We start from the raw sequence: 25,930 nt of genomic DNA, 5'->3' as shown, positions 1-25,930 counted from the left end.
TGGGTATTTCCAATAAAGCATATTGTGACTGTATTTTATACACACACACACACACACACACACACACACACACACACACACACACACACACACACACACAAACACATATATAAAATATAGGCATTCAGCTAAATACCTAACTGATTCAATAAACCAGCAAACAGGTCAGACTCACTTTGACAAAATCATATCGTATCAAACTTACAAGAACAGTTAGGCCTACCAGTTAAAATGTCCCCTTTACTTTCTCTTGTACAGAAAATTTAAGACCCTGAGATTGGACAGGCTATAAGCATTCTTAAGGAGATTAATACACCATGGAACACCATAAGGTCAGTGTGGTTCCACTACTGAAGACTACACACTCAAACTGAGTTTTATATCGCCGTTATTTTGTATTATTTAGGCCTAAACTCACCACACGTGTCCTGAACATTATATTTGAGGACGTTACACTAATCTCAAAACATTAGAATATAACGCCGCGTGTCATTGGTGAAACCAGACTGTCCATCAACAGGAGTATCCACTCACGTACAGCATTACATGACAGGGTGGATATTTTCACTGTGTACAGTATGCTGCAGAACTGTTGGTAATTTCACGGCTAAACGTTTTAAAGAAGATTTGAGAAAGTAGTTACCCGTTTACTACGTAGCAGCTGAAAGGTACGTGCTGTTGAACCACAGGTACACACATCTGCAACAACTGTTCACAGTTATCACGAGCACAAACACCCAGGAAGCTTATACTGTAACAAGTATTCACTCAGCTGAGATAGACTGGATCCAGCGTTTAGTAAGTCGTTATCAGGAGTTTCTAATGTAGCCTGCACCTTTCGCTGACCTTTGTCAATCGGACAGAGCTGAAAGATAAAGTTAGGTCAGGGATGGTGTTAGCGAGTACAGGCCAGTTCGGGTATGAGCACTTTGCAGACCGGGGGAGGGGAGGGATATAGCTGAGATGAGAATTTTCTCCCATCTCGAGGAAAACGAAAGTGGTTTCTATTACATCGTATGACTGAACAAGTCTGTATTTCTGCCAGAATTAACGCAATATTGTGTTATTTTGATGGGTTGGGGTCGTTTAATGCGTCGCCTTCACCGACAGTAATATTCATCATCTAGTAAGTGCTGCGTTTCTGTCCCGCTATCAATGTACACAGACTAACAGAGATGACTTCCGGTTGAAACTATGACGATAAAAGTTTTTACTTGAATTGATGTTGATGCAGATAGTATTCGTGCAACTACTTTTGCCAGTGTTCATATTTATAACTGGAATCACCAGGCAAAAGCAAAACAGGCATAAAGGGGACATGAGCAGCATCTAGCTTTTGATAATTGCAGATTTGTTAAATATGAACCAAGGTGGGCTAGGTTAGGTAGTCTAAGCATAATAGTCCTGGTCTCTGGGCACATAATGTAGCCATCTGTGTAGTCTGAAAATAGACTAGAATAGAATAGAATTTTTTGTCTTGGAGCCCATAATTTTACCACAGTATTTTGTTATACTTTCTACCAGCTCTATAAACACCTTTGATATCTTATTCTAATTTAGCTTATTTTCCTCATATATTTTATTTTATTCCTTTAAAATCCTGTATGTGTGTCAGGTTATATTAAATTTGTTTGTTTTTTTATATTGTGTTTTAATGCCTCCTCTCTTGTCATGTAAAGCACTATGAATTGCTTTTATGTTGAAATGTGCTTTATAATTATACTTGCCCTCCCTTAAGAATTACAACACCAGGCTTACTTAAAAATAATTGGGTGTTTTGTATTTGTTTGGGATGTAATACAAATGCTGCCTTAAAATACACTTATGCTGGGGGCTCCTGAAACAATCTATTGAGATGAAATGTATTGAGACACATTTTGTACTGTATATTGATTGTACTTTAGACCATCATAACCATCATCACTGGTTTATGATAAAAGGGTGTTTTCATGTACAGTCTGGAGCTTTATTGCTGTAAGTGAAAATGTTTTTATTTTGGTGAGAAACCGTTGTGCTTCCGGTCTCCGAGTGCCGTTAGTTGTCCAGACTTGATGCAGCTGTGTTTAGTACAGCCAGTGCTGAACTGTTATAATGTGTCAATAAGTTAAATAGGTGGACGGCACCAATGATGAGAGGCCCCCCCCGGTACTTGAGCGAGATATTAGAGGTATGTTCAGACATCAAGGTGACGTTCATGACAGAGAACTTGTGGTTTTATTAATTTTGCGTCGCTGTTCTCAACATCTCAGTCAGTCACTCTGAAAAATTGTTATTATCGCTGCTTTGGACATGATGTCCGCCTGCTGGCTTCCCCTTGAATTTGTTTGTTTCCAATCGACATTTCATTGATAACCAGTGTTGTAGACCATACGGTTTTGTCACTGTTACTGTTTAGCTGAAATATTTCCTCACCCCTGTTTGAAATCGCCGTGAAAAATACATGGGAAAGCAACTGTTTCTCAGTGAGGTGGTATGCCCCCCCCCCCACCACCCCCCCATCCGCATCAAATATATAGCCACAAACCTGCGTTGTATGTAAACGACCTGCTGCAACTGCTCAAACAAGTATTTTGATACCAGTTTAGTCCATGAGTTTTGTCAGCAACTGTTCAGGAAGCTTGTACTGTTTGGAAACCATTGCACGTTAAAACCGTGACACGTCCAGTTAGCAGGCTGTAGAGCTAGCAAGCTAACTAGCTACTTTTATTCCTAGTAACACTGCTAGGAAATGGAGCTACTGCTTAGCAAAACGTTGCCCACAGATGCATGTGCCTGGACAGAAAATACCCAGTTTAATTAATCATTGTGGATGTATTTTCCTCGGAGTGGGAGACATTTCGACGACATTGTCACCGGAGAGTTTGACAGGAGTCAAAAATCCCCACTAGTGTACTGTACTTGGGTTTTCTCCTCCAAACCAAAGCAAGATGGACTCTCATTCGGCTTGTCTGTCTTGTCAGAGCTCAGATCGACATTTTGCACGGAGGTGAAAATGACTGCTTAGAGGTAGGAACACAGTAGGTAGGCGAACGGATCGTTTATTGTACCTGACAAATCTTGTGCTGTTATTGTGCGCGAGAAGCTCGATACAGTAACTGAAGACTTCACTCCCAACACAGGCAGTCCGATCGGGCATCAGCAGTTTTACCTGAGAACACAACTAACCTTCTGCGTAGCTAAATGCATACTGGAGCTATGCCTGCTAAATTAAGGCTGTATAATGTTGTGAGAAATACATCCAATGGTCGTAGGGTTTTGGCCTACATGTTTTGGTTTTGGCCACAAGGGCGGATCGACTGCATGATTAAAATGATCAGTAATCAGATCAGACAAAATGTCCCAACGTACTTTGAGGCTGGTGAGGTCTTGTCTTATGCAGCATCACTCAGAAATGCTCTATTAAAGTTGTTTTGCACACATTTTCTCCCGCAGCCCAGCTCATGTTGGCGGAACATTTTTGCAGATATGACAGTATAACGCATGACTGAGAGGGATGTCTTGTATTTTATAGGTCATCGTCATTGCATGACAAAGGCAGTGGCAGATTCATCTTCATCATTCATACAGCATTTCCATTGTTTTTTCTTCAGTAAGTATCCCTGTTTTCCACTTGGCATTCACAAATACAAACACTGACATCTAGTCTGGATGATGTTCAGAGGAATACAGTCATTGACTCATTCATTCATTGGTTGTTAAATTTCATTTGTGTAATGTTTAGTGTAAACATGTTGAGAAATAAAAATCAACAAAGTAAAAATATACAGTTCTTTTTATGAATGTTTTATGAATGTTTGGCTGATTTGAACATGTGTAGAACACCAAACTGTCCCTACAGCTTATAGTAAGAGGCTATGATGAGGTGCATCTTTTTAATTTGTTAAAGACAAAAATCTGAATAGTGCATCAAGGTGAAAGGATGACAGTTGCAATTTTACTTTCCCAACATTTTTTAAAAAAAATATGCATTTTGACAGTGTTCTGCTGAATGACCTATAATCAGTATAACAGTAATACACTTCATTCAATTACAAGACACATGGAGTTTAAGGGTCAAAGATACAGTGCCCATACAACAAATCTAGTTATTGTACTGTGGCATTTTTATACTATTTATGAAGTCTTCAATTTCCCTTATTCTTTATGTAACCATTTCCTCTGAAATGTGGAAATTTTACTTATAAGTCACTTCACATACTGTAAGTATTGAACTGACTGCCTGCAACGTTGTTCAGGTCTGCAGTGAAACAACCACTGTCTGCTGTGAGTTTGTGTTCAGTTATTGTTTTCACAATCAAAACCTGCCATGGAAATCTCTAAGAAAGCGCAGAGTCTGTCTGGGATCTTGTGCAGCTCTTGTCATGATCAGTAACAGAGAAGAGCTTGATACCCACTGCTCAACAGCAATGACTTATTTTTGTATTAGAAGCCTTTTTTTTTCTGTACCCTTTTTACTAGAGTCAAGTTATTAGTTGTGGGGTTTTTTTTCTCTCCTTTCATTGGGTCATTTGATGTTTTTTTCACAACTGGGGTTTGTGTTAATGAATGTTGTGTACTCTGCTTTAAATTGAAACAGTTATAGAACTAATGATTTTCCTTATAACGAGGTAAAAACAAAATTATAGGCTGCGTCACTCCCTGCTTCCTACCTATTGTACTACATTCAGCCTCTGCCATTTTATTTGAGAACCCAAATTCTCAGTGAGAAACATCTGTTCTAAATAGTGCCCTCAAAAGTTCCAAAAATAGAGAAAAAAAAATTATATATAGTGTCCAATGACTGGTACACTACTTTTTGCAAACTCCAAAAGTAATAGTCTTTTTGCCAGATGTGAACATTACACTTTTTATGCTCAACTTTACTGTTTGGTAACATCTTTTGACAACCACCAGTTCCAAATACAATGTAGTACATCAATCTCAAACGACTATAACAGCGATTAAACATACATGTATCAATGTAAACTGACATCATATCTGAAACACTGCAATTTTATGTTTATTATTTCAAAATTGCTCTGGTCTCATCAGCCTAACTGCTGAATGTCCTTCATATAGACCTTCATGCAGTCCTGGGCAGCAATTAACAATTATTTTCATTATCAATTAACCCACAGATTATTTGCTCAATTAATCTATTAATTGATCTTTCTATAAAATGTCAGATAATAGTGAAAAATGCCTCTTATAATGTCTGTCATAATCTACCACAGCTCAAAGAGATGTGTTCATGTCTTGTTTTATTCATTCAATAATCCAACCCAAAGATATCTGATATACAATCAAAGAAAAGCAAAGAAATCTTCTGATTTAAGAAGTTGGAACTGACCAATGCATTTGGCATGTTTACTTGATAAAATTACTAGAAGAATTGAATGATCTCAAAATAGTTGAGTTAATTTTTTTCCGATTGACTAATCAATTAATTACTAATCGTTGGAGCTCTAATGCAGTCTTTTTCTTTTCTTTAATGTGCATATATAAACTAAGATTAAGATCCAGTGACAAGCATTTTAATACATTTGATCTAGTATGGCAGAACAAATAACTATACATGCTTATATGATATACAGTGTGTTTGTCTTAATTAAGACTTGCAGAAAAGCAAGTCTTGAATTTCCATGATTTGATTTCATTTATTTATTCGCACGGATAAAACATCACATTCTATATACACTGTTGCTTATAAAGTTTGAATAAAATATTTTTTACCTGATTTATTTCATTTCACCTGGGTAATTGGGACACATCATGTAATCATTGCACCTGGTCAAAAGTGATTACTGATGCATTTAAATAGGAATAAACAGAGGATTGTGTCTGAAAACAAAATTATTCCAACTTTATGGGCAACAGCGTGGTTTTTTTATGAAGTGGATGTGCAGGTGAGGTAAGAAACCTATCAACGTCATATGTTAAACCTCTGCTCAACTTTAAAAAAAAATGATACAAAATAAGAAAAAAAGAAAGATGGTCCTTCTGTATCTACCACAGTGCTAAGATAAATGTTACTCTATTGTTTCTGCCGCAGTTTATGATATGAGAGGATGGTTTTCCTTATGTTTATTGTTGACGTTTGGGAGTTTCAACTAAACTGCATGGAGTACCTGTTCCTACAGCTCTATGTCTTAATGGCTCAGTGTGACTGCATATTCTTTAACCAGTTTACTTGGAAATATTTCAGACTGATCCTAGAACAAAGTGCCAGACATCTGCATGTTGATATTTTTGTCCAACAGTCACAGATCCTGGTGACTGCAGCTGCTTCAAAATAAGGCTGTGTGTAGTGTGTAGGAAAATAAAATAATTAGAATTGTCCTTTAAAGTAATGATGTCAAGTGCAGACTCTTCAGTTCTTCTAGATCATGATATGATAGTGCACTGTGTTTAATTCCATCACTAACAAGTCCATGAGCTATAAATGACCATCCTTTGCAGCTCTTCTTCATGGGTCCCACAGTAGGGGGTATTCTCCAAGGCAACTTAAGGGAGACAATTAGCGTAGTACATTAAGGCTAATGAAATCATGGTCAGTGGGGGGATAGTTTGGCTTCTTCACTTGCTCTCTTGCTCATGTTAAATTAAACCAAATATAAACAGAATCTGTAATTCAGAGGTTTAAAGACATTTTTATTTTAAATCAAGCCCAATTTTATGTAGCCTTGATTTGTTTTTGAGACACAGGGATCAGTTCCCAATTTGGTTTCTATATTTTCGTTTAGTACAGCTGCAAGCCAGTTTCACAAATTCAGCCCATTTTGCTCATTATTTTTGATAATTGTGTTTTTGATAATTGAGACTGAATTTGTTACATGTCGCTTAATATTTATTAAAATTTTGTGGAAGTAAGGCCTTTAGGAGATTTCCAGCAGGATTAGAATTTTTTTTTTTTAAATTTACTGCCTTCGCCTCAATGTATTTTTGTTTTTTGTTTTATTTTTGATGGTAAATATTTCTATATAGTTCCTACAGTAGAACAAGTCTCTGATTTTGAGATTATGTAACATTAAATTTCATTAATTAAACATTCCTATTTAATTTTATGTAATATATATTGTTGCTGGTATAACAGTGATACTTGGTCTGTCTGTTGGGTTGTTAATTTAATGTGCACAAATATGCACATTAAAACATTTAAACAGTAACTATAATTTCCTTTAAAAATTCCATTTGTATTTTTGCAAAACAGCTTGAAACCATCAGATTTTCTGTCCAGCTCAGGCACGTTACCAGTAATTACTATCACATTTGCAAATGTCTGACACTAAAGTATCTCTGCTTTCATCAGACAACAGGACAAGACATTAATGATGCACGTGAAGATGCATGTTTTCACAGTCCATGTTCTGATGTTGTGCCCAATCTGCCTTTTCTACAGGTGCGGTAGTACCATGAAGGGTGGAGGAAGGGGTAAGGAGCCACCTGTTGCAGGGGAGGTCACTGGCAAACGCCCCAAACGTAAATGCCTGCAGTGGCACCCACTTCTCTCCAAAAAGACATTGGATTTCTCTGAGGAGGAAGAAGAAGAGGATGAAGAGGAGCTGGAGAAGGTACATGTGTGTGATGGCTTCACAGGTGTGTGTGTGTGTGTGTGTGTGTGTGTGTGTGTGTGTGTGTGTGTGTGTGTGTGTGTGTGTGTGTGTGTGTGTGTGTGTGTGCGTGTGTGCGTGTGTGCGTGTGTGCAGTACACTGTCATACTCACCCCCAATGACAGGCACACAGAGAGGGCTGGTAGAGACACTGATTGGGCCGACAAAACTTTATGCCCACAAGAATTTCAATGTATTCCTCTATGCCAGGTTTTGTTGTACCAGGTTGGTGAGCTCGTCGTACACCAGTGGTCAGAGTGAATATTAATAGGCCATAACAAATCAATTTAACTTAATGTTAGCTAGTTACATAGTTACTACCTTTCTCTCTCTTCTCTTTCTTTTTCACTTTCTTCCTCTCCCACTCACCTCAGTCTCACCACGTGTCTCCACTTTCAGGTTAATAGCCCTCTGCAAAGTCATGTAATTGTGACTTCATTACATTGAAGCAGCGGTAATAATTGTAAATAGGGGAAACACTGAACTGAACAACAGATCTATCAGTTTATCACTAAAACATGGTGCAGCATCTAAAGGTTTATGGATTTGTTATCAGCAGCCAGTGTTGTGTGGCCAGGACCAGGGATCGCAGGTTGAGTGTGGAAGCACAGCAGAGGAAGTGGAGGAGGACTCAAATGAACAACGAGCACGGCGGCCAATGAATGCTTTCCTCCTCTTCTGCAAACGCCACCGTTCTCTGGTGCGGCAGGAACACCCTCGTCTGGACAACCGTGGGGCCACCAAGATCCTGGCTGATTGGTGGGCTGTGCTGGAGCCCAAAGAGAAGCAGAAATACACTGACATGGCCAAGGAGGTGAGACTTCTGTGACTTCTACACCTTTATTAACATTATTGGTAACTCTCTCTTATAGTAGCCCCCAAAGTAACTTGAGCCCCAAAGTAACTTGACAGTCAGGTGCATTAGTTTCTGTGCAGTGCGCCTCGATTTTCTTATAGAAAGTGGAAACTGCCAAACTTTTTTCTGTTCTCAGAAGTTAAAATCATTCAAAATTGCATTGAACTAATATTTAAAAAACAGCCATGGAACAGAGCTTCATATGTTTCATACGTTTCATATGTTTCAACTTTTCATATGCTTAGATAAGGTTAGTAGGGTTTGGGAAAGTTATCTTATATCTTTAATGTTTTTTAGTGGTCTTCAAGAAATACTTTTTTCCCATAAGTGCTGGATGTGTGCAGGCTAAACATCACAGCTCAACAGAAGAATCCATAAGCAAGTCACTGTTAACGCATACATATCTGTAATATCAGCACAGAGAGGACTGAACACTGTAGAAGCTTTTAGACAGCAGAGATTTATTTCAGTTTATTCATGAGAGCTGTAGATTTGTGATGTAGATGGCAGTTTGTCTTAGAACATGGAAAGTAAATCCCAGGAACACACTTTTTACAGAAAGACCAATGAAAGAAATACTGAAGGAGAGGTTGTATTGAGTTACTGAATCTAGTGGAACAGAGCGTAGCCCGGATGTGACGTCACGACTTCTGCTCTCTGTAGAGCTGTACTATTGTGAATAGTGAATCGTTAAGTTAGTGAGTTAAAGAGCTATTCCAGCTTGATATGAAATAAGTAGCAAATAAAAACCAAAACAAGAGAGAAAGGCATTGTCACATCGGTTTGCACATGTTGCTAAAACAGAGGTCCAATTTGGTAGTGGTAGTGTGTATAACATCAGTTAAGGTATGCACACCAAATGTGTGCAAATTCAGTCTCACATCATAGCATTAAATAACTCTAACTAGCATTAAATAATTGTAACTATAACAATTACTTTCTTATTCATGTTCCCTTTGTTAAATTCTTACTTAAAAATTATATTAAAGAAAAGTGTTTGGTCTGTTCAGGTTGGGATATATGCTGGATGTATATTAGAAGTTATTAGGGCCTGTTAACAACTCAAAAACTCCCATGAGCCTCCCTTAGAATCAATATTGCGTCAAAGAGAAAAATGACCTTAAAGGAGCTATTTGTAAGTTTTGATAGTGCTACATAGCCAACGTTAGCATTAACAACTGTTTACTTACCAGTCCTGCCGAGAGCTTCAGCAATCGTTGTATTTATGATACAAGAGGTTATAATATATCCTCTGAGCAGCACTACTTCTTCAGGGCAGACTGCTACAGAAATTCAGTATCGGAACATGACGAGATGGTCCAGCTGGACCAGGGCTTGCTGTTTATCATGCTAACTTCAGTAAAAGAAAAGGAGTGATAGAAATGAGACTAAAAAGCAGGCAACATCGGCCAAGATCCCATAATGCAATGCATCACATTTACTAAACCAAATTTTATAATCGTACTACACTACACTGTCAGGGTTGATGCAAAACGACAATGATTTAGTGTCTAAACTCTCTATATATAGACACTGTTGAGTGTCTTTTATATGGGGACTAGTGAATTCAGACACAGTCAAAATGTGATGACAGTTGCTGGGTTGCTTGTTTATTTATGTTGCCAGGTGACTGTCCATCAAATCTCATCAAACCACACTCACACAGTCCTGATGAAGCAGATCAGCTGAAGCTTTAACTCTCTTTAAATCTTTAAACTCTTGATAAATTTTACTCATGGATGTTTTTGTTCCTGAACTTTGATCAGTCATCAATATACAGTAGTATAAGAGAAATCGAGAAATGCTTCGATATAGATTTGATGGTGTGAAACCATTTAAGGTTTTGCTTGTACCAAATCAATTCTGCATGTTCTTTCAGTACAAGGATGCCTTCATGAAGGCAAACCCAGGCTACAAGTGGTGTCCCACCACCAGCAAACCTGTCAAGAGTCCCTCCTGTCAGCCGGTCAGCAATCCCCGCAAAAAAGTTTGGTCCTTCTCTTCCAACTCATCCAAGGACTCAACCACTGCCAAAAAAGTGCCCAAAACTGACAGCATGCCACAGTTAAACTTTGCCATGGCAGGTGTGTATAATCAAACATTGTTAGTTTAGTTTAACGTGACTAAATGTATTGTTTTTGTAACTACTCTCGTTCATTGTCAGATCCTACTAAGATGGGAGGCCTTAGCATGCTGCTGTTAGCTGGAGAACATGCCCTCACGAACAGGGAGGTAGGTCACTGTTGCAAGCCACCCATGGGTGCAGACTACCACATGTTGATGCACCCATGGGTATTAGTTTTATCTGTTACACAAAAACCATTCATGGTTTTTGAATTATGCTTTTGAGTTAACCCCAGTCTTGTTTGCCTCTCTAGATCCCTTCCAGCACGAAACCTAGTTTACCCAACACAGCCAGCGAAGGGAACTGCTTTTCAGGAGACAAAGAAGAGGTGTGTTCTCAGACCATATTTCTCCTCCTCCTGTACTCTGTATACAGTATCTTAGACCAGAGGTCGTGTTGTCACACTAATGGGATCTGACCAGACTCTAATGTGTACAGTGGTAAAAAATAGTAAGACCTGTTATATGTTACATCAACATTGAAAAACAACATAATACCTTGTCCTGCACATTACAGTAACCTGTGGTGGAAAGTAACAAAGTACATTTACTGAAGTACTGTACTTGTACTTGACTTAATTCTTATGATTTTCAACACTACATTTATGAATCCAATATTGAAGTTTTTACTCCACTTCAATTTATTTGACAGCTTTAGTTACTTGTTAGTTTGCAGATTTAGATTACATGTTAACTCATCAATGATTAGAATCTAATAATGTAATATATGTTATTCTGAAATGGGCCATTCTACTTTTACTTTTGGTAAAAAAAATTTGAAAGTTTGTCACAACAAAATTTGTCTTCAAAAATAGTTTTTACTCTTGTGTGCTTTCCTCAGTTTCTCCAAGGTTAATGATTGTGTGTTTGTCTGGTTGATCCCACTTACCCACTGACTTACTTAATAGCTCACATGAGAACTGATTTGTTTTTGCTCACTCTGTTTCAATCTACAGATAATGTCTGGGACAGAACCGAACAGAGTGCTTGATGTTACCGAAAGCAGAGTCAAGTCTGCCCTCTCCTCACCGGCAGAGGTATGACTGATTTCAGTTCATGAAAGATCCATATCTGTCGATGACTGTATGTCTTTATCATGACTAGTTAGTTTTTGGTTCATGACAGTATTGTTAATATGCACAGACAACTTTAAAAAAGTTGTTATACAAACAAACCTGCCCTACAGACCTTTTTCATCGCAGACATTTTGGCATATCATAGTAGGAAACGCTCAGTTGTTATTAGCCACTTTCATACAGAGATCCTGCTATAGTGCCATTAAGAAGACCCCTCGGCATGATGTGTAATTTTACAGTTTAGATAGCATACTGGCATTCAGAGGTGGGATGTCTAACAACAGCGTTGGCACCTATCCCACCATGCCCATTCTCCCTTACATTGACGTCGATCCAGCTCAGTTACTACCTCTACTGCTGGCACATAAAGGTGGAACAGTAATGCCCCCTCCCAACCCCACCTTTCTGTGTTCGTATCTTTAATACAGAACAGCAAAGCAGAATAAAGGTGCAACTTCACTGCCTGTTCAAGGCAGGGGCTATTGATTTAATTAAGAATGACTCAATGACATTTAGGTGAGGTAGATATCCAATGTGAGTTAAAACGCAAACAAAAGTCTGATTTTATTATAGAATATTCATTTTTTTCATGCAAAATTTAATATTGGCAGAAATCTGCACAGCCATTTTAGCACCACCTTCAGACTAGATTTCAGTATTACACATAAAGTATCTTATAATCTCAGTATTTAACTCTCAGGAAAAAGACAGATGACATCAATTAGCCAGTCAGTATCAGCAAACAACAGAAGTAGTCTGTGCCACTAAGTGAGATTAGTGGGTTATCCAGCTCTTCTTTGGGCTTAATTCAGGTTTTCTGGTTTCATGAAGCAGGCTCACTCTTAACTGGGTTAGATCACCATGGTAACTTAAGATGCACAGGTAACCTGTTCCAGAGCAGGTTAACTTCAGAGGATCAGATCAAAACCTTCCAACAGCCCAACTACTGACCAATCAGATCACTGGAAAACCAGAGTCATCATTCCTACAGGGTCCTGACAGGGACAAAAGAGTTAACAATAAATTGATAAGTAATACAGAGCAATTGATGACAAGACGTGTTATAGATAAGTTGAATTACTTTGCTGTTCCAGACTCTCTATGTGTTCACTCTGGTTTTAAAACAGAGCTTCTAACAAACAGAGGATTCCTGATAGCGTCAATGTTTTTACACTTTTATTAATAACATGAGGTATTATTTTACTTGTGATAATTGGAATGAAAACTAAACCCCCTGTTGTCTTTTATTAGAAAAATAATCCATATACTTTTAAGTAGGATCACAATCGAAATAGCCTTCAGGCTTTATTATGTTTTCATCTGCTGTAATTTTTAATGTATGTAGTGACTGCAGCACACTGTTGTCTGTATTTCTTTAATCAAACAAATCCATTCATTCATTCAGCTCCCTTACAGATGACATTACTTTTATCGTTTGTTCATCAGACAAAAAAGGAAAGGAAACACATTCTGTACTAAAAGCATATATTCACACTCATACATTGTGTACTTATACTGTAGCCTGAGCTTTCCTTTTAATATGTGGAATTATGTCTAGTGTTTCTGCAGCTCCTTGTTCTATTGGAGTGATGAGATTATCTTGTATATATATTTTAGCTTGTTGAATATCATTTTTGCTGTCACTATAATCAAGTGATACAGTAGATATCGCCTGTTCATCTATTCAATTAATCACTTTACCCACAGCTCTTTCACGTGAACACACTCACAGCTGGATAGGTAAACACAGAGTAAACATGTCCATGTAACCAGCTTCATGATACCAGTCATCCCTGGTGACTGATGTTAGGCTGAGTGAAGCCAGGTAACCTAAAGAGTCAGACTTAGCTGAACATATTTCATGGTACAGGCCCCATGCTTACTCTTTCCTGCAATAATAATGTAAAAGGTGAAAATTGTTGTAGAAAGGGAATATTTCTGAATAATAATAATAGTATCTGCAGAAAGCTGTGCAGTGCAGTCTCATTAACAAAGGATGTTACTGTGTGTTCACAGTCATCTCTGTCTGCGGCGCCTGAAGGAAAACCATGCAGACAGTCCGCTCTCTTCCAGCTTGCTGAGGTAAGTAACTCCCTGCAGCTTTTTTTGATAACTGGTGAGAATGTTATACTATGAAAACATCCGACTTACTTGATTGGACTGTAACATTGGTTATCTTTCACATTCAAGGCTGAAATATGGTAAAACTGTTTCTGTGTGTGTGAGTTTGCATGTTGCAAGAAAGAGCTACAACTAGAAAACAGTCCGTGTTACCTGAAAGCAAACATTTATTACTTTTAGTGACACGAATTCATGACATTTGTTCCCTTTACTTCATAGACATTTTTGTTCATATTCTCAACAGTAAATTTTATAATTCAAAATGTTACTGTGTGTGTACTGCAGTTTATTTAACAATGAATGGTGACAGAGATCACATTTAACTGATGAACTGATCATTATATCCATATAAATCATATATTATATTATATAAATATCTGCTAAAATAACATGAAGAGATGGAATATTAGGAGCATACTGTAGATTGCTGTCAATTCAACTGATTAAGTGTTTTGTGTTTTGTTTGGTAAGATGTGCTTAGCGTCTGAAGCTGGAAAGATGGACACAGTTGTATCTCAGCCAGAGGACAGCTCCTCTGCAGCCTCTCTCCAGCAAACTACAGTCAATCCAGAGGTCGAGGAGAAGAAAGCAGACAATGACGACTCTCCTCCCTCCCCTCACACATCAGCCCTCTTACCTTCGCGCTCCTCTGTCACTTCTACCTCCACTGATGTCATTCCCCCACAACTCAGCAGCCAAAATGCATGTGTCAAAAAGAAGAGCAAGAAAAAAGAGATGGCCAAGTCAAATGATAACAACGAGAACCCCTGCCCAGCAAAGAAGATCATCAAACAGTGTAACCATGCAGAATCAAATGTGGACAGTGTTTTCAGCACGATTGAAGCAGTGGCCAAAGGGGCCTGGAAGGACAATGAGGAGAAGCCCAAGAAGAAGATCCAGAACAGTCCTGCCAGTGGGAATCTTGGTTTTCCCAAGAAGAAGAGTAAGCCCAAAGTCAAGACCTTTGTGAAAGAAAAAGAGGAGGAGATGGATGAAGACAGCGGGCAGTATGGACTGTACAGTTTCTCTGAGGTGGACGTGAAGGAAGACATGAGTCACGTTAGCCCCAAGACAGAAGCAGATGAAAGTTTAGGAAGCACAGACCTTCAGGGCAGCATGGTAGAAATCCATCACTCCCCTGGCAGCCCCTCACCTACTAAGCTCAAAGAGGAGGACAAGGGCAAGGAGAGGCAAAGCGAAGTGATCTGTGAGTCCAGCACAGAGAACCGCGGCTCCAGGAAATCAGAGCGGAGCTGTAAAGGAGCCTTATATAAAACCCTTGTTTCTGAGGGGATGCTGACTTCCCTGAGAGCGAATATTGACCGAGGTAGCCACTGATTCATGGGCTAATTAATGAATGAAGGAAACATAAAATAGTCTGTGTATGATATGTGGTTAATGAATATTAATGAATGATGTCTACAGGTAAAAGAGGAGCTTTCCGAGCTTCTGATCATGATGCAAACTGGTGTGATGACAGCTGGACAGTTCCACAGTTGGGGCCTAATAACCCCAAGAAGCTGAAAAAGTCAAAGTCCAAAGATGAATCTTCACAGGGGTGAGTCAGGTCTCCTCTTAGCACTATGTTGTGCAATCATTTTTTAGAGTATCATTTTTTGTAGACTTTGTATTAAAGTCACGATGGAAAATCTTAAATATTTGACAATATACTGTATATTCTTTGCTCTTCAACTTAACACTTATCTAACCTGATGCACCAGATGGTTTGTTACGCACAACCATCTAGGAAGGCTTCATTGGAAACTGTCTGAAAAAGGAAAAAATACTTGGCAGGTTAATGGACGAACCATCTGTCTAACACCATCTTTCACAGGCTAGCTTCAGGCAGTCAGATTCTGCATCTTTCCCAGTTTTTTCACTACCAGTTGAGCCAGTTAGTAAATCAAACTCTTGCCTTTTGGTATAAGAGTGAAAACATCTTTTCCGTGAAGATGCCTCAATGCTGCTCTCTGCTCTGAATGAAAACATACTCTACGGTTCTAAGATAACTGATGCTATAGCAGCATCTACGCTAACCTCTTTATGAGCCGCCATTGTTGTTAAAGAATAGTCTCTGATGTCACACCTATTACGCCCATAGCTGCCAGTAGTTGCTCTCTTAGAGGATGCTGATTGGTCCAAACCACTCTGGTTCAGTTATAGCTTCGAGCCTGAAGGAAAGATGGATTCTTGGTTGTGAGAATTCCAGCTGCCTGGCAGGATTAGTCACAACTGAGAATAACACCCAGTTTACTGTAATTTCACTGTAATATTAGATGCATTGGTCATTGATTTTAATCCCATATGCAGCACACGTTTGCACACTTCAGTTATAATAACACCTCCAATAAGCCTCTGTTTTTCAAAAAAATGATTTTACTGCTAACCTGATAGCAAAATTTTAATATTTACAAACATGCAACTTTCAGTTCATTCATGTTAAGTCAGAAAAAATGAAAAAAAAAAAAAACCTACAAGCTCATCAAATGGGCTGCTGTAAAGTTACAAGTGATGCTGACCTTTGCATTGCATATTGAAGAAGTATTTAACTCTTATCTTACAGAAACCAATCGCTCTCTTACAGTAAGAGCATAACATCACTCAGAAAGGGCCAAATGACTAGTTTGCAAGTGTCTGTGTAAATAATTTAATTACCAGTAAATATATTTTGAAAATTAATATTAATATTAAATGAAACCTTTAGACAAGCCTGCTGAATGGTTTTCCTGCAGGATACTGTTGTCTGTCCCTGCAATTTACCAATGGCTAAAATGCTGCTCAGAACAACAGTTGAGCAAATACTTTGACACTGACCCTCTGTAATGTCAGTCTTGTCTGAGGGGGGCTTTAGGCTGCTGTTTTAGACTTTACTGGTCTCTGTAGGTAAATGTATAACTTGTAGTATTGTTTGACATCTGCCTTGTTCTTACGGTGAGGTTAGGCTATTGATTATATGCTCAGTCATGTAAACTCTGAACTTCACTTGTCAGCCTAGGGAAACTGGAGGAGGAGTTTGAAAAGAAATTTAACAGCCTACCACAGTATAGTCCAATTACATTTGATAAGAAGGGGGCTACTGTCGCAAAGAAGAAGAAGACTGACAGCTCCACAGTCCAAGAGGAAGCTTCTAAAGTCGGAAAAGGTAAGAGCAAAGTCATAGATTTCTCCACACAATGTTCTTTAATATCCTCTCATGTCATCCATAGCTCACCCTACACCTGTTTATAGAGTCATGTTTTCCACACCTGTGGTGTTTAGCACCAGTTCTCTCTTTGTTAAAACAGAAACATTTGGATTCCATAACACAGCATTTCCATGCTCTTTTTTTCTTTGTTTTTTGCTATATCAGGGCCATCTCCATCTCAGAAAAAGACTTCATTCCACAAGATTGTTAGGAAGCACAAACACAAAAAGGAGAAACCAGGTGCATTGGACAAAGGTGAACTAGAATGTTGATGTTTGTGCATTATAGCAGGGGTGTGAACATGTTTAGAGGTATTTAACAGATGAATTTAACAGTTACTCATTAACAACACTGTTAAGACCAACAAATGTTTTAAAATCAAGTTTGGTTGAAGAGCAGCTTGAATTAGAGAATTTACGTTCACATTGTCACAAGCCTGAGATTGAAAAAATCTGTAATTTATGTATTAAATTTATGTGTTTAAAGTTGCACTATTTATACTATAAAGAATATTTCAGTATATTATTATTAATAATAATAAAATAGCTATTATTGATAATAAATCTTTTAACAAGAATCAGCTGCTGAGGCCTATGTGCAAACAATAACTTTCATCTGTTTAGATTACAGTGACACTAAACAAATGAATAAAGAACTTAAGTTCTTGTTAAGAGGACTATGACATACACTATGTGTATTCATTTTAATTACTGCATCTGTGCAAAAGTCAAATCACTGAAATCTGTTTCTATGAACCTGTTCTCCACAGCAATGCTACAGAGTGATTCCGCCACACTGGATTCAGCTTCAAAAGTCAAGTCATGTGCCCCCGTTGCCATAATGTGCCCAGATGTCCAGGGCACCACTAGTATGGAGATGCTAGTTGGTAGCCAGAAGAGGAAGGCAAGGAAGACCAAGATCACACACTTGGTACGCACAGCTGATGGCAGTGTGTCTCCAGCTGAGGGTGAGTGAATGATTGATCGATTGATCAGTCAGTACGAGATTACATAGATCTGACATTGCCACTGTATGTTAACAAGACTAGATCAAAACCTAGTACGTGGCTGGACTGCGAACGGTCAATGATTGAGGACGTAGTTGAAAGCTGTTGTGGAACCGCTGTAAACAACTGACTTCATCACATCGTATCAGCATTCAGCCTAGGCTGATTTCAGCTCTTTATTTGTTTGCTTCTCTCCTCCTCTGTGTGCTCACACATGAAACAGTGACTAAAACGCAGCCCATTAAGATTACAGGCCCTATCTTACACCAGGCGCAAAGCAAAGTTTCTTTGCTAGTTTCAGATTGACACAGTTATCATTTTCCTGTCCAGTGTCTATGTTGCTGTGTCTATACACTTGCGCCCATCTGAGCACCCATGGGCGTTGACTGTTATACAGGCACATTGTGCAACAGGCTTGTGCCTGTTACGCACAAGCAGAGTGAGCTAAAATCCGCTTAAATGTTTAGATAAGTCAGGTGGAACATTAGAATACAGCCTACTGAAGCATTCTTCTTTGTAGCATATTGTGTGTTGTACAACACTGCCATGCATCATGAATGTCTCTTGGACATGACATATGAGGCTCTGCAGAGAAGCATTCTTTCTTACTACCTGGTAAATCCTCCACAGAAATACTGTCAACTAAATTTGTGCACCACAGTTTCATTTACCAAAGGTTTATTCACACTTCTCATTATATAACATAAAATATCACTGGTCAGTCACAATATGTAATCAACTCACCACAAATAGAATCTGCATCTGTGTGAAACATTGCCCCATTATAATAGGAATACTTCAAGCTGTGCATGCTTTTAAAGGGAATGGGAGATGGCACTCAACTGGTTTATTGCATACCAAAAATCACTAAACAAAGACTGTTCTGTGATTTCAGCTATATTTACTTATAAAATGATCACTCAAAGAGAAAGTTGGATGAGACAATATCTTTCTTATTTTGTCTCACACAGCCTCCATCTGGGTAACAGAGCAGATGCAGAGATGTGTGCCACTATCAGTTGAGAAAACCCCAATCCCCTCTCATTTTGTGAGCTGACTCACTGCACTTGTTTAAGCTGCATCACAATACACAGAGCAATGCAGGAGCAGCAGTAAACTTTACAAACCAAGTCTTGTCTTAAAATGACCAAACCACAAAACTAATGTTGATGGAAGTAGAGACTGTGATGGAAATGGAGGACAGTGTGACTTGCTGCTGCAGTACTCTCAGCTCGTGGTTGTAGTCCTCGAATCAGTCAAGTTGCAGGAAATATGGTCACAGCCTGAGTTAAAGTGTAGAATAATAGTCAAAGGTGTTTCAGAACATTATGATGTCACAGTGAAGTTGACCTTTGACCCTTTAGATATGAAATGCCATCACCTCACCATTTACTTAGAAATTTGTGTTAAATTGTGTCATAATTAGCGCATGAATTCTTGAGTTATGGCTTAAAACATGTTTGGGGAGGTCACAGGCACTTGACCAATTGATATACTAAAGATGACCCCACCAACCTAAAGTCAATGCATCGGTTACTCTGAGTTGACTGAAAATCCTGACTTGGGGAAAACAATTATTTTGTGAAATTATTAACACGTTCCTGTTTCAGAAATATGAAAAAGAATTCATGAGTTTTTTGGGTTTTTTTCTACAGAGGACAAAACTAGGGACCTGAACCAGGAACAGGATAAGAAGCCATTACACCAACAGAATTTATGCAATGAAAAAGGGTGCTACAGTAATCCCAGAGCAGAGGAGGCGGAGAGGAGCACCGTACCGCAAGAGCTACCTGCTTTCTTCAGCTTGGCAGCGCTTGCTGAGGTAGCAGCCATGGAAAATGTTCACAGGTGGATACACAGCCTTATACCTTATATACAATACAGTTGAGTAGATTGTAACATATACATGGTATGCTTTACATGTAATGTTCTCTATATACCCATTCTCAATGAGGTTAAGCCACTTACAGAACACTAGAGACAATAGTTGGCTTATAGTGTGCAAAGGTTTTTGAACTAACATACAAATTGTTAGCTAAACTGTAAAATACCTAAACATACATAGTAGGCATTGTTACTTTTAAATGTATATCAGTGGCTTCAACTACATAAGGTGAACATGAAGTTACATGCTGCAATCAACATCTATGCTTTAGTAATTATTTGCCATACAAGAGTAATTGTAATATATATAAAAATAATTATAAAAAATACTCACTGGCATCGGCACTCAGTAAGCTAGAACAAACTGGACCACTACTGCTTTTGGGAAAAGAACAGGCTACTTCCTGTCAGTGCCTCCTTAGTTGGTAAAATGCAGTACCAGAATGTGTCAGTAGAGGGAGATAAACACTTTAACATTAAATAACAGCACATTAGAGTTTTGCTGATAAGCACAGGCTGTATCTTATTTTGTGGACCTATTATTAAGCGAATATGTTATTCTTTTACTAATACGTGAGCATTTTAATATAAAATAGGTTTGTTTAGTTTTAGGTGTCCTGTCATGGTTGTGCTGTCGTGCAGAGAGTCTGCTTTTTATAACTTACCATAAAAATCTGAATTAATTTTGATGTGATAACGTATACAGTTTTTATACAGTTCTGAATGATATGCAAATAATAAAGTGCTTTGTCCATTAAGGTAGAAAAGCACTATATAACTGTTGTCAATTTGTAGTTGTTAGGAAAGTGCCAACAGCCACCTCATGGGCTTTATGCAGACCATCTAGATACAGATCAAATGTATTCTCTCATCCATCTATATGACAGTTACATTTTTACATACATACATCCATCACCGCCTCACTTTTTAGCTATGCACCACCTTGCTTAACCTAATGCCAAACCATTTGCTCTTTATTTTCTGTCATAATACGCCTCTGTGACTCCGCTGTGGTGCTTTCAGGTTTCCTAATATGACTTGTAACACTGCTAAATACTTTATGTTATATGACAATCTGCTGATGTCTGACAGTGGGACTTAAAGCTCTACAATGTGGAGCTTTTTTTTTTAACTCTTTAGTAACATTTTTGGGAATGAAACCTGCCCACAAATGTAGAAGAACATTTGGCCTTAATGGAAATGTGTGAGAATTGATTATTAGCATAACTGAAGAGCTCATCAGGTTCAAACAAACAATTTACAACAAGTTTGTACATGTAAGAAAGTTTGCTGAATCTGACCTGGAATGCTCAAACAGACCTCACAGTGAAAAGTAAATGAGCTTTAGGGTAATGAATATGCAAATGTTCTTTCATGAGGTCCAGTGTGTGAGTTGCCATCATGAAACTCTGCAACTCAACTTTGATAGAATAGACAGCAGGCCCAGTACTTTAAAGCAAAGCCTTATATGCTTTCATTTCAAAGAGACGCCAGCTATTTGAATAAATGTGAACACACTCTTTAATGTCCTGTTCCAGAGGCCAGAGAGGCTTGGCTGAGAGTCAGAAGAAAGAACTTGCCCAGACTCCAGTCCTCATCTCCTGCGCTGATCAGTGAAACTCTGCTGCTGTTAAGAGAAGCCACAACCTGGACATTGGCAGTGGAGCTTCACTCTCCTCAGTGGCAAGCCCACACTGAAGGGAGACTTGAACGGGAAGCTTTGGACAGACTCCACCTCCCCCCATGTGGTGAATTTGCTTGAGCTTGGGTTCATGGTGGGGGACAGAGAGCCTCTCTTCCTCCTCCCTGCTCCTCGCTATCTCAGTGTTTTTCCTGAAGCCTTCCTTTGGTTTGAGGCAGGATGCCTTTCTGAAGTCCTCATCCCCCTTAGATGCTCTGTTAGGGCCTGTGGAAGAACCAAGCTGTCCCCTAGTGCATGGGTTCCCCTGTAGAAATGGTTGTCATGGGTTACTGTACACTGTTTTGTCAAATAGAGGCCATTTTTAAAGTCTTGTGGTTTAAAAAACGGCATTTTAGGTAGGTAAAAAACCCAACAATGCAACACAGCTTTCTGTCACCTTTTTACCTCACACACACACCTACTGAAGAGTTTCCCTGCACCTCCGGTAGAATACCTCTGTATCTGAATAGCTCTTATCCCTTCCACTCCCTCCAGCTTCAACCCAAAATGACTTTAACCAGGGTAAATAATCATGATTGATAGGCATCCATTACCAACTCCTTGCTTAGTGTTTCCCTGTGGTACACTGATGTGGTTTATCCAAAATACAAAGAAATCATGGTTGAGTACTTGATATGTACATTAAGATGATGCTACTGTAAAACAGGATGTGGTAGCTACAAGTAATCATGTTAGACTGAATGTGTAAAAGTAAACCTGTGCATACCCTTGCATCTGAACTAGAGTTGACTATAGCTGAGGATGTTTGTTTGTCCTGTTTATCTTTAGCAGTAGGCTCACAGTGTCCCTGTGTCAGGCTTCTGAAACAGTAGGTTGGCTTAAAAACTGCTTCTTGTGATGGGGAGATTGTGTGAAAGTGATTCAAATATAGCCTTAACCCTCCCACCTAGACCCCGTTTGCCGCCACAAAGCCCTCAACCAGCTTCTTGCTCAATGCCATCACAGTCCTGAAGTCAGTGTAACATTTTTGAATAGTGAAAATGCAGTTTTTGTCGATACTTGATCTTATTGCAGTTTGCGTAGCAATTAGAAAGGTCAATTACTTGTGTGCAACTTATTAGATTTTTGTTTGTTTGGTTGATTGGTTGTTCTTTATGTAAACACTGCACTCATTTGTAGCTGAAGTTTGAGTTGCTCTTGGAAGGGTGATAAAATGCCTTGTCTCCACCACTCACAGTTTTCTTACTGTATCGCCTGTCTCAATAGTGTCTTCAGTGTCCTGGCTAAAGCCAGACACAAGCTCTGACATAAAAGAACAGGGCTTTGTAAACAGATCATTTGTTGTGTGAAACAGTTTTATTCGTCATGTCTCATAAAATGAACAATTTGGAGAAAAACACAAAGCATAAATAAGATTTTCTGTCTTTGTATGGTTTGATTTGATTTAATTTGTTGAAATCAGACTGCACTATGCTATGGTTCCTCTTAAAGCTTATGGAGACAAGGCATTTAACAATAATTTCCCCATTTGTTTCCTGTTGGCCTTTAGAGATTTTATTGCCAAGTAATGGTCTACTCAAAGGTCACATGTAATCGATGTTTTGATTTTTACAAGTATTTATATATAGATGCAGATTTGTTTTCTTTATTTTTGGCATTGTTGTGTTGATGTTGGGTCAGAATCATTCCATTTCAATGCCTCTGTCTTGGCCATACAGTTTGCAGTTTATCAGCAGGAGTAATGAGGAAAAACAAGGACAGGTGCAGTTAAACTGCAGGTTTGTTGTCTTCCCAAGGATTGGAGGAACCTGGATGAGCTGCCACAGGATAGTGGAGGCTAACTGAGAACTACAGACTCCCTAGCAATACCCCTTTCCTCCTTACCTAGCAGCCTTTTGTTCCTCTGTGTAGACCAATACTTAATTTATCACATTTTAGAATGCGTCACGTTTATAACTTTTATAGCTTTTTGTTCTCTGTTTGATTGTTCCTCTGTTGAAGTATATGCATTTATGATGCTCTTTCAACTAGGTCCTCTTCATGAACTTAAATGGTTTTTCCTGAGGTCAAGTTTACTGGATTAAGACTGTTGTCAAAAAAGACCAAGCTCATAGACGATTAATGCATCTATGCTTACCTGCTAAGCACATGGGCACTGCGATAAAATGCACCATCTCTAGACAATGAGCTTGTTTTTTCAACTCTGAAGGAGTGTATTTGACTGCGACTGCATCACCATTTCTCGGATATGTGTTAAGATGTGTTAAAAGTGCTTAATGACAGGACCAACAAATAAGAAATGAATGGGTCTTAGAGAACTCATGCATCTTGAAAAAGAGTATTTTTCCTAAATCAAAGCATTGCTACATGGTAGTAATGTTTTCTAATGTTGGCCCTTGTGTGCAGATAGTTACATGCAAAAGAAATCTATAATTGCTCTCTAAATTTGTCCTTAAAATATATCAAACCAACTGCAAATGTTTCCCAGTTAATTTTAAGAAAACAGTATGCTTTATGATAATCTAATAGTAAACGGCAGATATTTTTCAGATATGAGATAAAGTTACATTAAGGATGAAATCATCCAACAGTAAACTGTATAGTTCTTCCACTGGTGGACATCAGTGTAGTTCTTTGCAAAGACAAAGAAATTGTCTTCCCCCAAAATAGAGATATATTTGCTTTTAGCCAGTGAGTTTATTGACATTTGCCAAAGAAAAGGAAAAGGTATATTCAAATGGAAATCCTGTTTAAAAAAAAAAAAACAAAAAAAAAACAAAAAAAAAAACAAAAGCAAAGAAAGCTAGCTGAACAGTTGCACTGCGTTTTCTAAGTGTGTAAATCTTCAGGTAACAATATCAGCACAATTCATCCTGTGTATCTAATGGGCTTTTCCCTGGTGTTTGAACCCAGAGTTGGAATGAAGTGCAACAAAAGGGCACCACGCAATGCCTCTTTTAGTATACAGTATTTGCACCTTATGACCCAAACCAAAATGATCATGGTCTTTGAAGAAAATATATAATTTTTACCCACTCTGGAAATTATGCATTTTAACTATTATATATGCGAGAATCCAGTCAATAACAAATCCACACATCTACAAAACAGCCATAATACTGTCATTTCCCTACCCCTCACTTTTTCTATCTAGAAAATGCTTCTATAAAGTTGAAATTCCTATATTAGTTACCTAAATGACTATAATACCCTTTGTGCTAGTACTGTCTTCTTGAATGTAATCATTTTGTACCTGTATTTTTCTAATTCAGTCTTGATTGTACTGTATGTATGCTATGATGGTATACTGTTCCTTAGGTGCATAGTTACAACCATTCTCATGACAGGATAGGTGCTGCGCTGCAAACTCAATGGAAATGTATGGAGATTTTAAGTCCAAAGGACTTTCTGTACCATGTGAGCATCCATGAGACTAATAAGAGAGAGAGAGAGACAAAAATTAGAGATTCTTGCAGTTTGAGTGGTGGGACAATAGCTTTCCCTGATTTGCTACTCCTTTTTCTTTTGCAGTAAAAGTGAAAGTCTGTTCAGGACAGTTTATGAAACAGGGACGCTCCTGCAATCAGACAGAACAACTGAATGCTTGAGTTTCAACTTATTTATTACTGTTCCTTTTTATAGGTTTAGTCAAATAAAAAAAAATGAAATATACAACTGAATATGCATCCATTTATACATAAACATGTATAAGATTATCTACCCTTTACTGGAATGTAGATCATGGTTTCATTTTTTGATTTGTTTTTGTTTTTTTTTGTTTTTTTTTTTGTTTTGTATAGAGGAGGTTATGCCAGATCTTTTGAGTCTCTTTCCTCTGATAGTTTGTACAACATGTGCTTAATCTAATTTATCTTACTGGTAATCATCATGAAAGATATGTTTTTTGATTGTTACAGCCCAGTTGTTATATGCAGCCTTACTGGAACCCCTGCTTAGTGAGGGATCCCTCAACCTCCCATCATCCCTACCCCGCCCCATCCACAACTCCTATGTCATAACACTGTTTGCTGATGCAACTATTATTCCTTTTACACTTTCTGCTGACGCAATTATTACTTCTTGAACACCTATTAAAATAACATCTATAACGTGTGTGAAAAGATTTTGTTGTTAATGCTGGTTTGTTGAACACATTGTTCCTCTCGCTGAACAGTAACATGCATCTGCAGTTTGACTGGACATGGGTCATTTCCTCACAGGGTTATGTTTTAGTGTAAGTTGAGACCTTCCATGGTAGAGCAGAGGTCCAACAACAGATTCACATTTTGACTTTATATATATAATAGTAATATAGATTTAACATAGAATGTTATATAACATATACACGTTTACTTTAGGTCACCAAAAACTAAATAATCATGTAAATGTCATAGACAACAGGCTTTTCAGGGAATGAAAAAACTGGTGAACTTACAGTTTCTCTGCAG

At 38.3% G+C, this 25,930-nt stretch overlaps 1 protein-coding gene across 5 annotated transcripts; it reads left to right on the top strand.

Moving 5' to 3' along the window:
* Positions 1 to 613: 613 nt before the first annotated feature.
* Positions 614 to 24,237, top strand: bbx (BBX, HMG-box containing). 5 transcript variants are annotated; one of them, XM_022745845.1, is made up of 16 exons: positions 614 to 668; positions 3,512 to 3,589; positions 7,379 to 7,550; positions 8,146 to 8,403; positions 10,325 to 10,529; positions 10,610 to 10,677; positions 10,824 to 10,898; positions 11,526 to 11,606; positions 13,662 to 13,727; positions 14,238 to 15,093; positions 15,192 to 15,324; positions 16,757 to 16,908; positions 17,116 to 17,205; positions 17,720 to 17,917; positions 19,612 to 19,804; positions 21,379 to 21,532. In XM_022745845.1, exons 3-16 carry the CDS (start codon positions 7,392 to 7,394, stop codon positions 21,455 to 21,457), a joined length of 2,613 nt encoding a protein of 870 aa, XP_022601566.1. In that variant the 5' UTR covers positions 614 to 668; positions 3,512 to 3,589; positions 7,379 to 7,391; the 3' UTR covers positions 21,458 to 21,532. The 5 variants fall into 5 exon arrangements, with proteins under 5 accessions (XP_022601566.1, XP_022601568.1, XP_022601565.1 ...); XM_022745847.1 differs by lacking the exon at positions 614 to 668 and adding an exon at positions 2,048 to 2,167 and having other exon boundaries at positions 8,149 to 8,403; XM_022745844.1 differs by lacking the exon at positions 614 to 668 and adding an exon at positions 2,048 to 2,167.
* Positions 24,238 to 25,930: the final 1,693 nt, after the last annotated feature.

This window comes from Seriola dumerili, unplaced genomic scaffold (assembly GCF_002260705.1).
Source record: "Seriola dumerili isolate Sdu_G_001 unplaced genomic scaffold, Sdu_1.0 BDQW01000091.1, whole genome shotgun sequence".
NCBI classification, from domain to species: Eukaryota; Metazoa; Chordata; class Actinopteri; order Carangiformes; family Carangidae; genus Seriola; species Seriola dumerili.
Note: the sequence above shows the minus strand (reverse complement) of the source record. Positions and strands in the feature narration are given on the sequence as shown.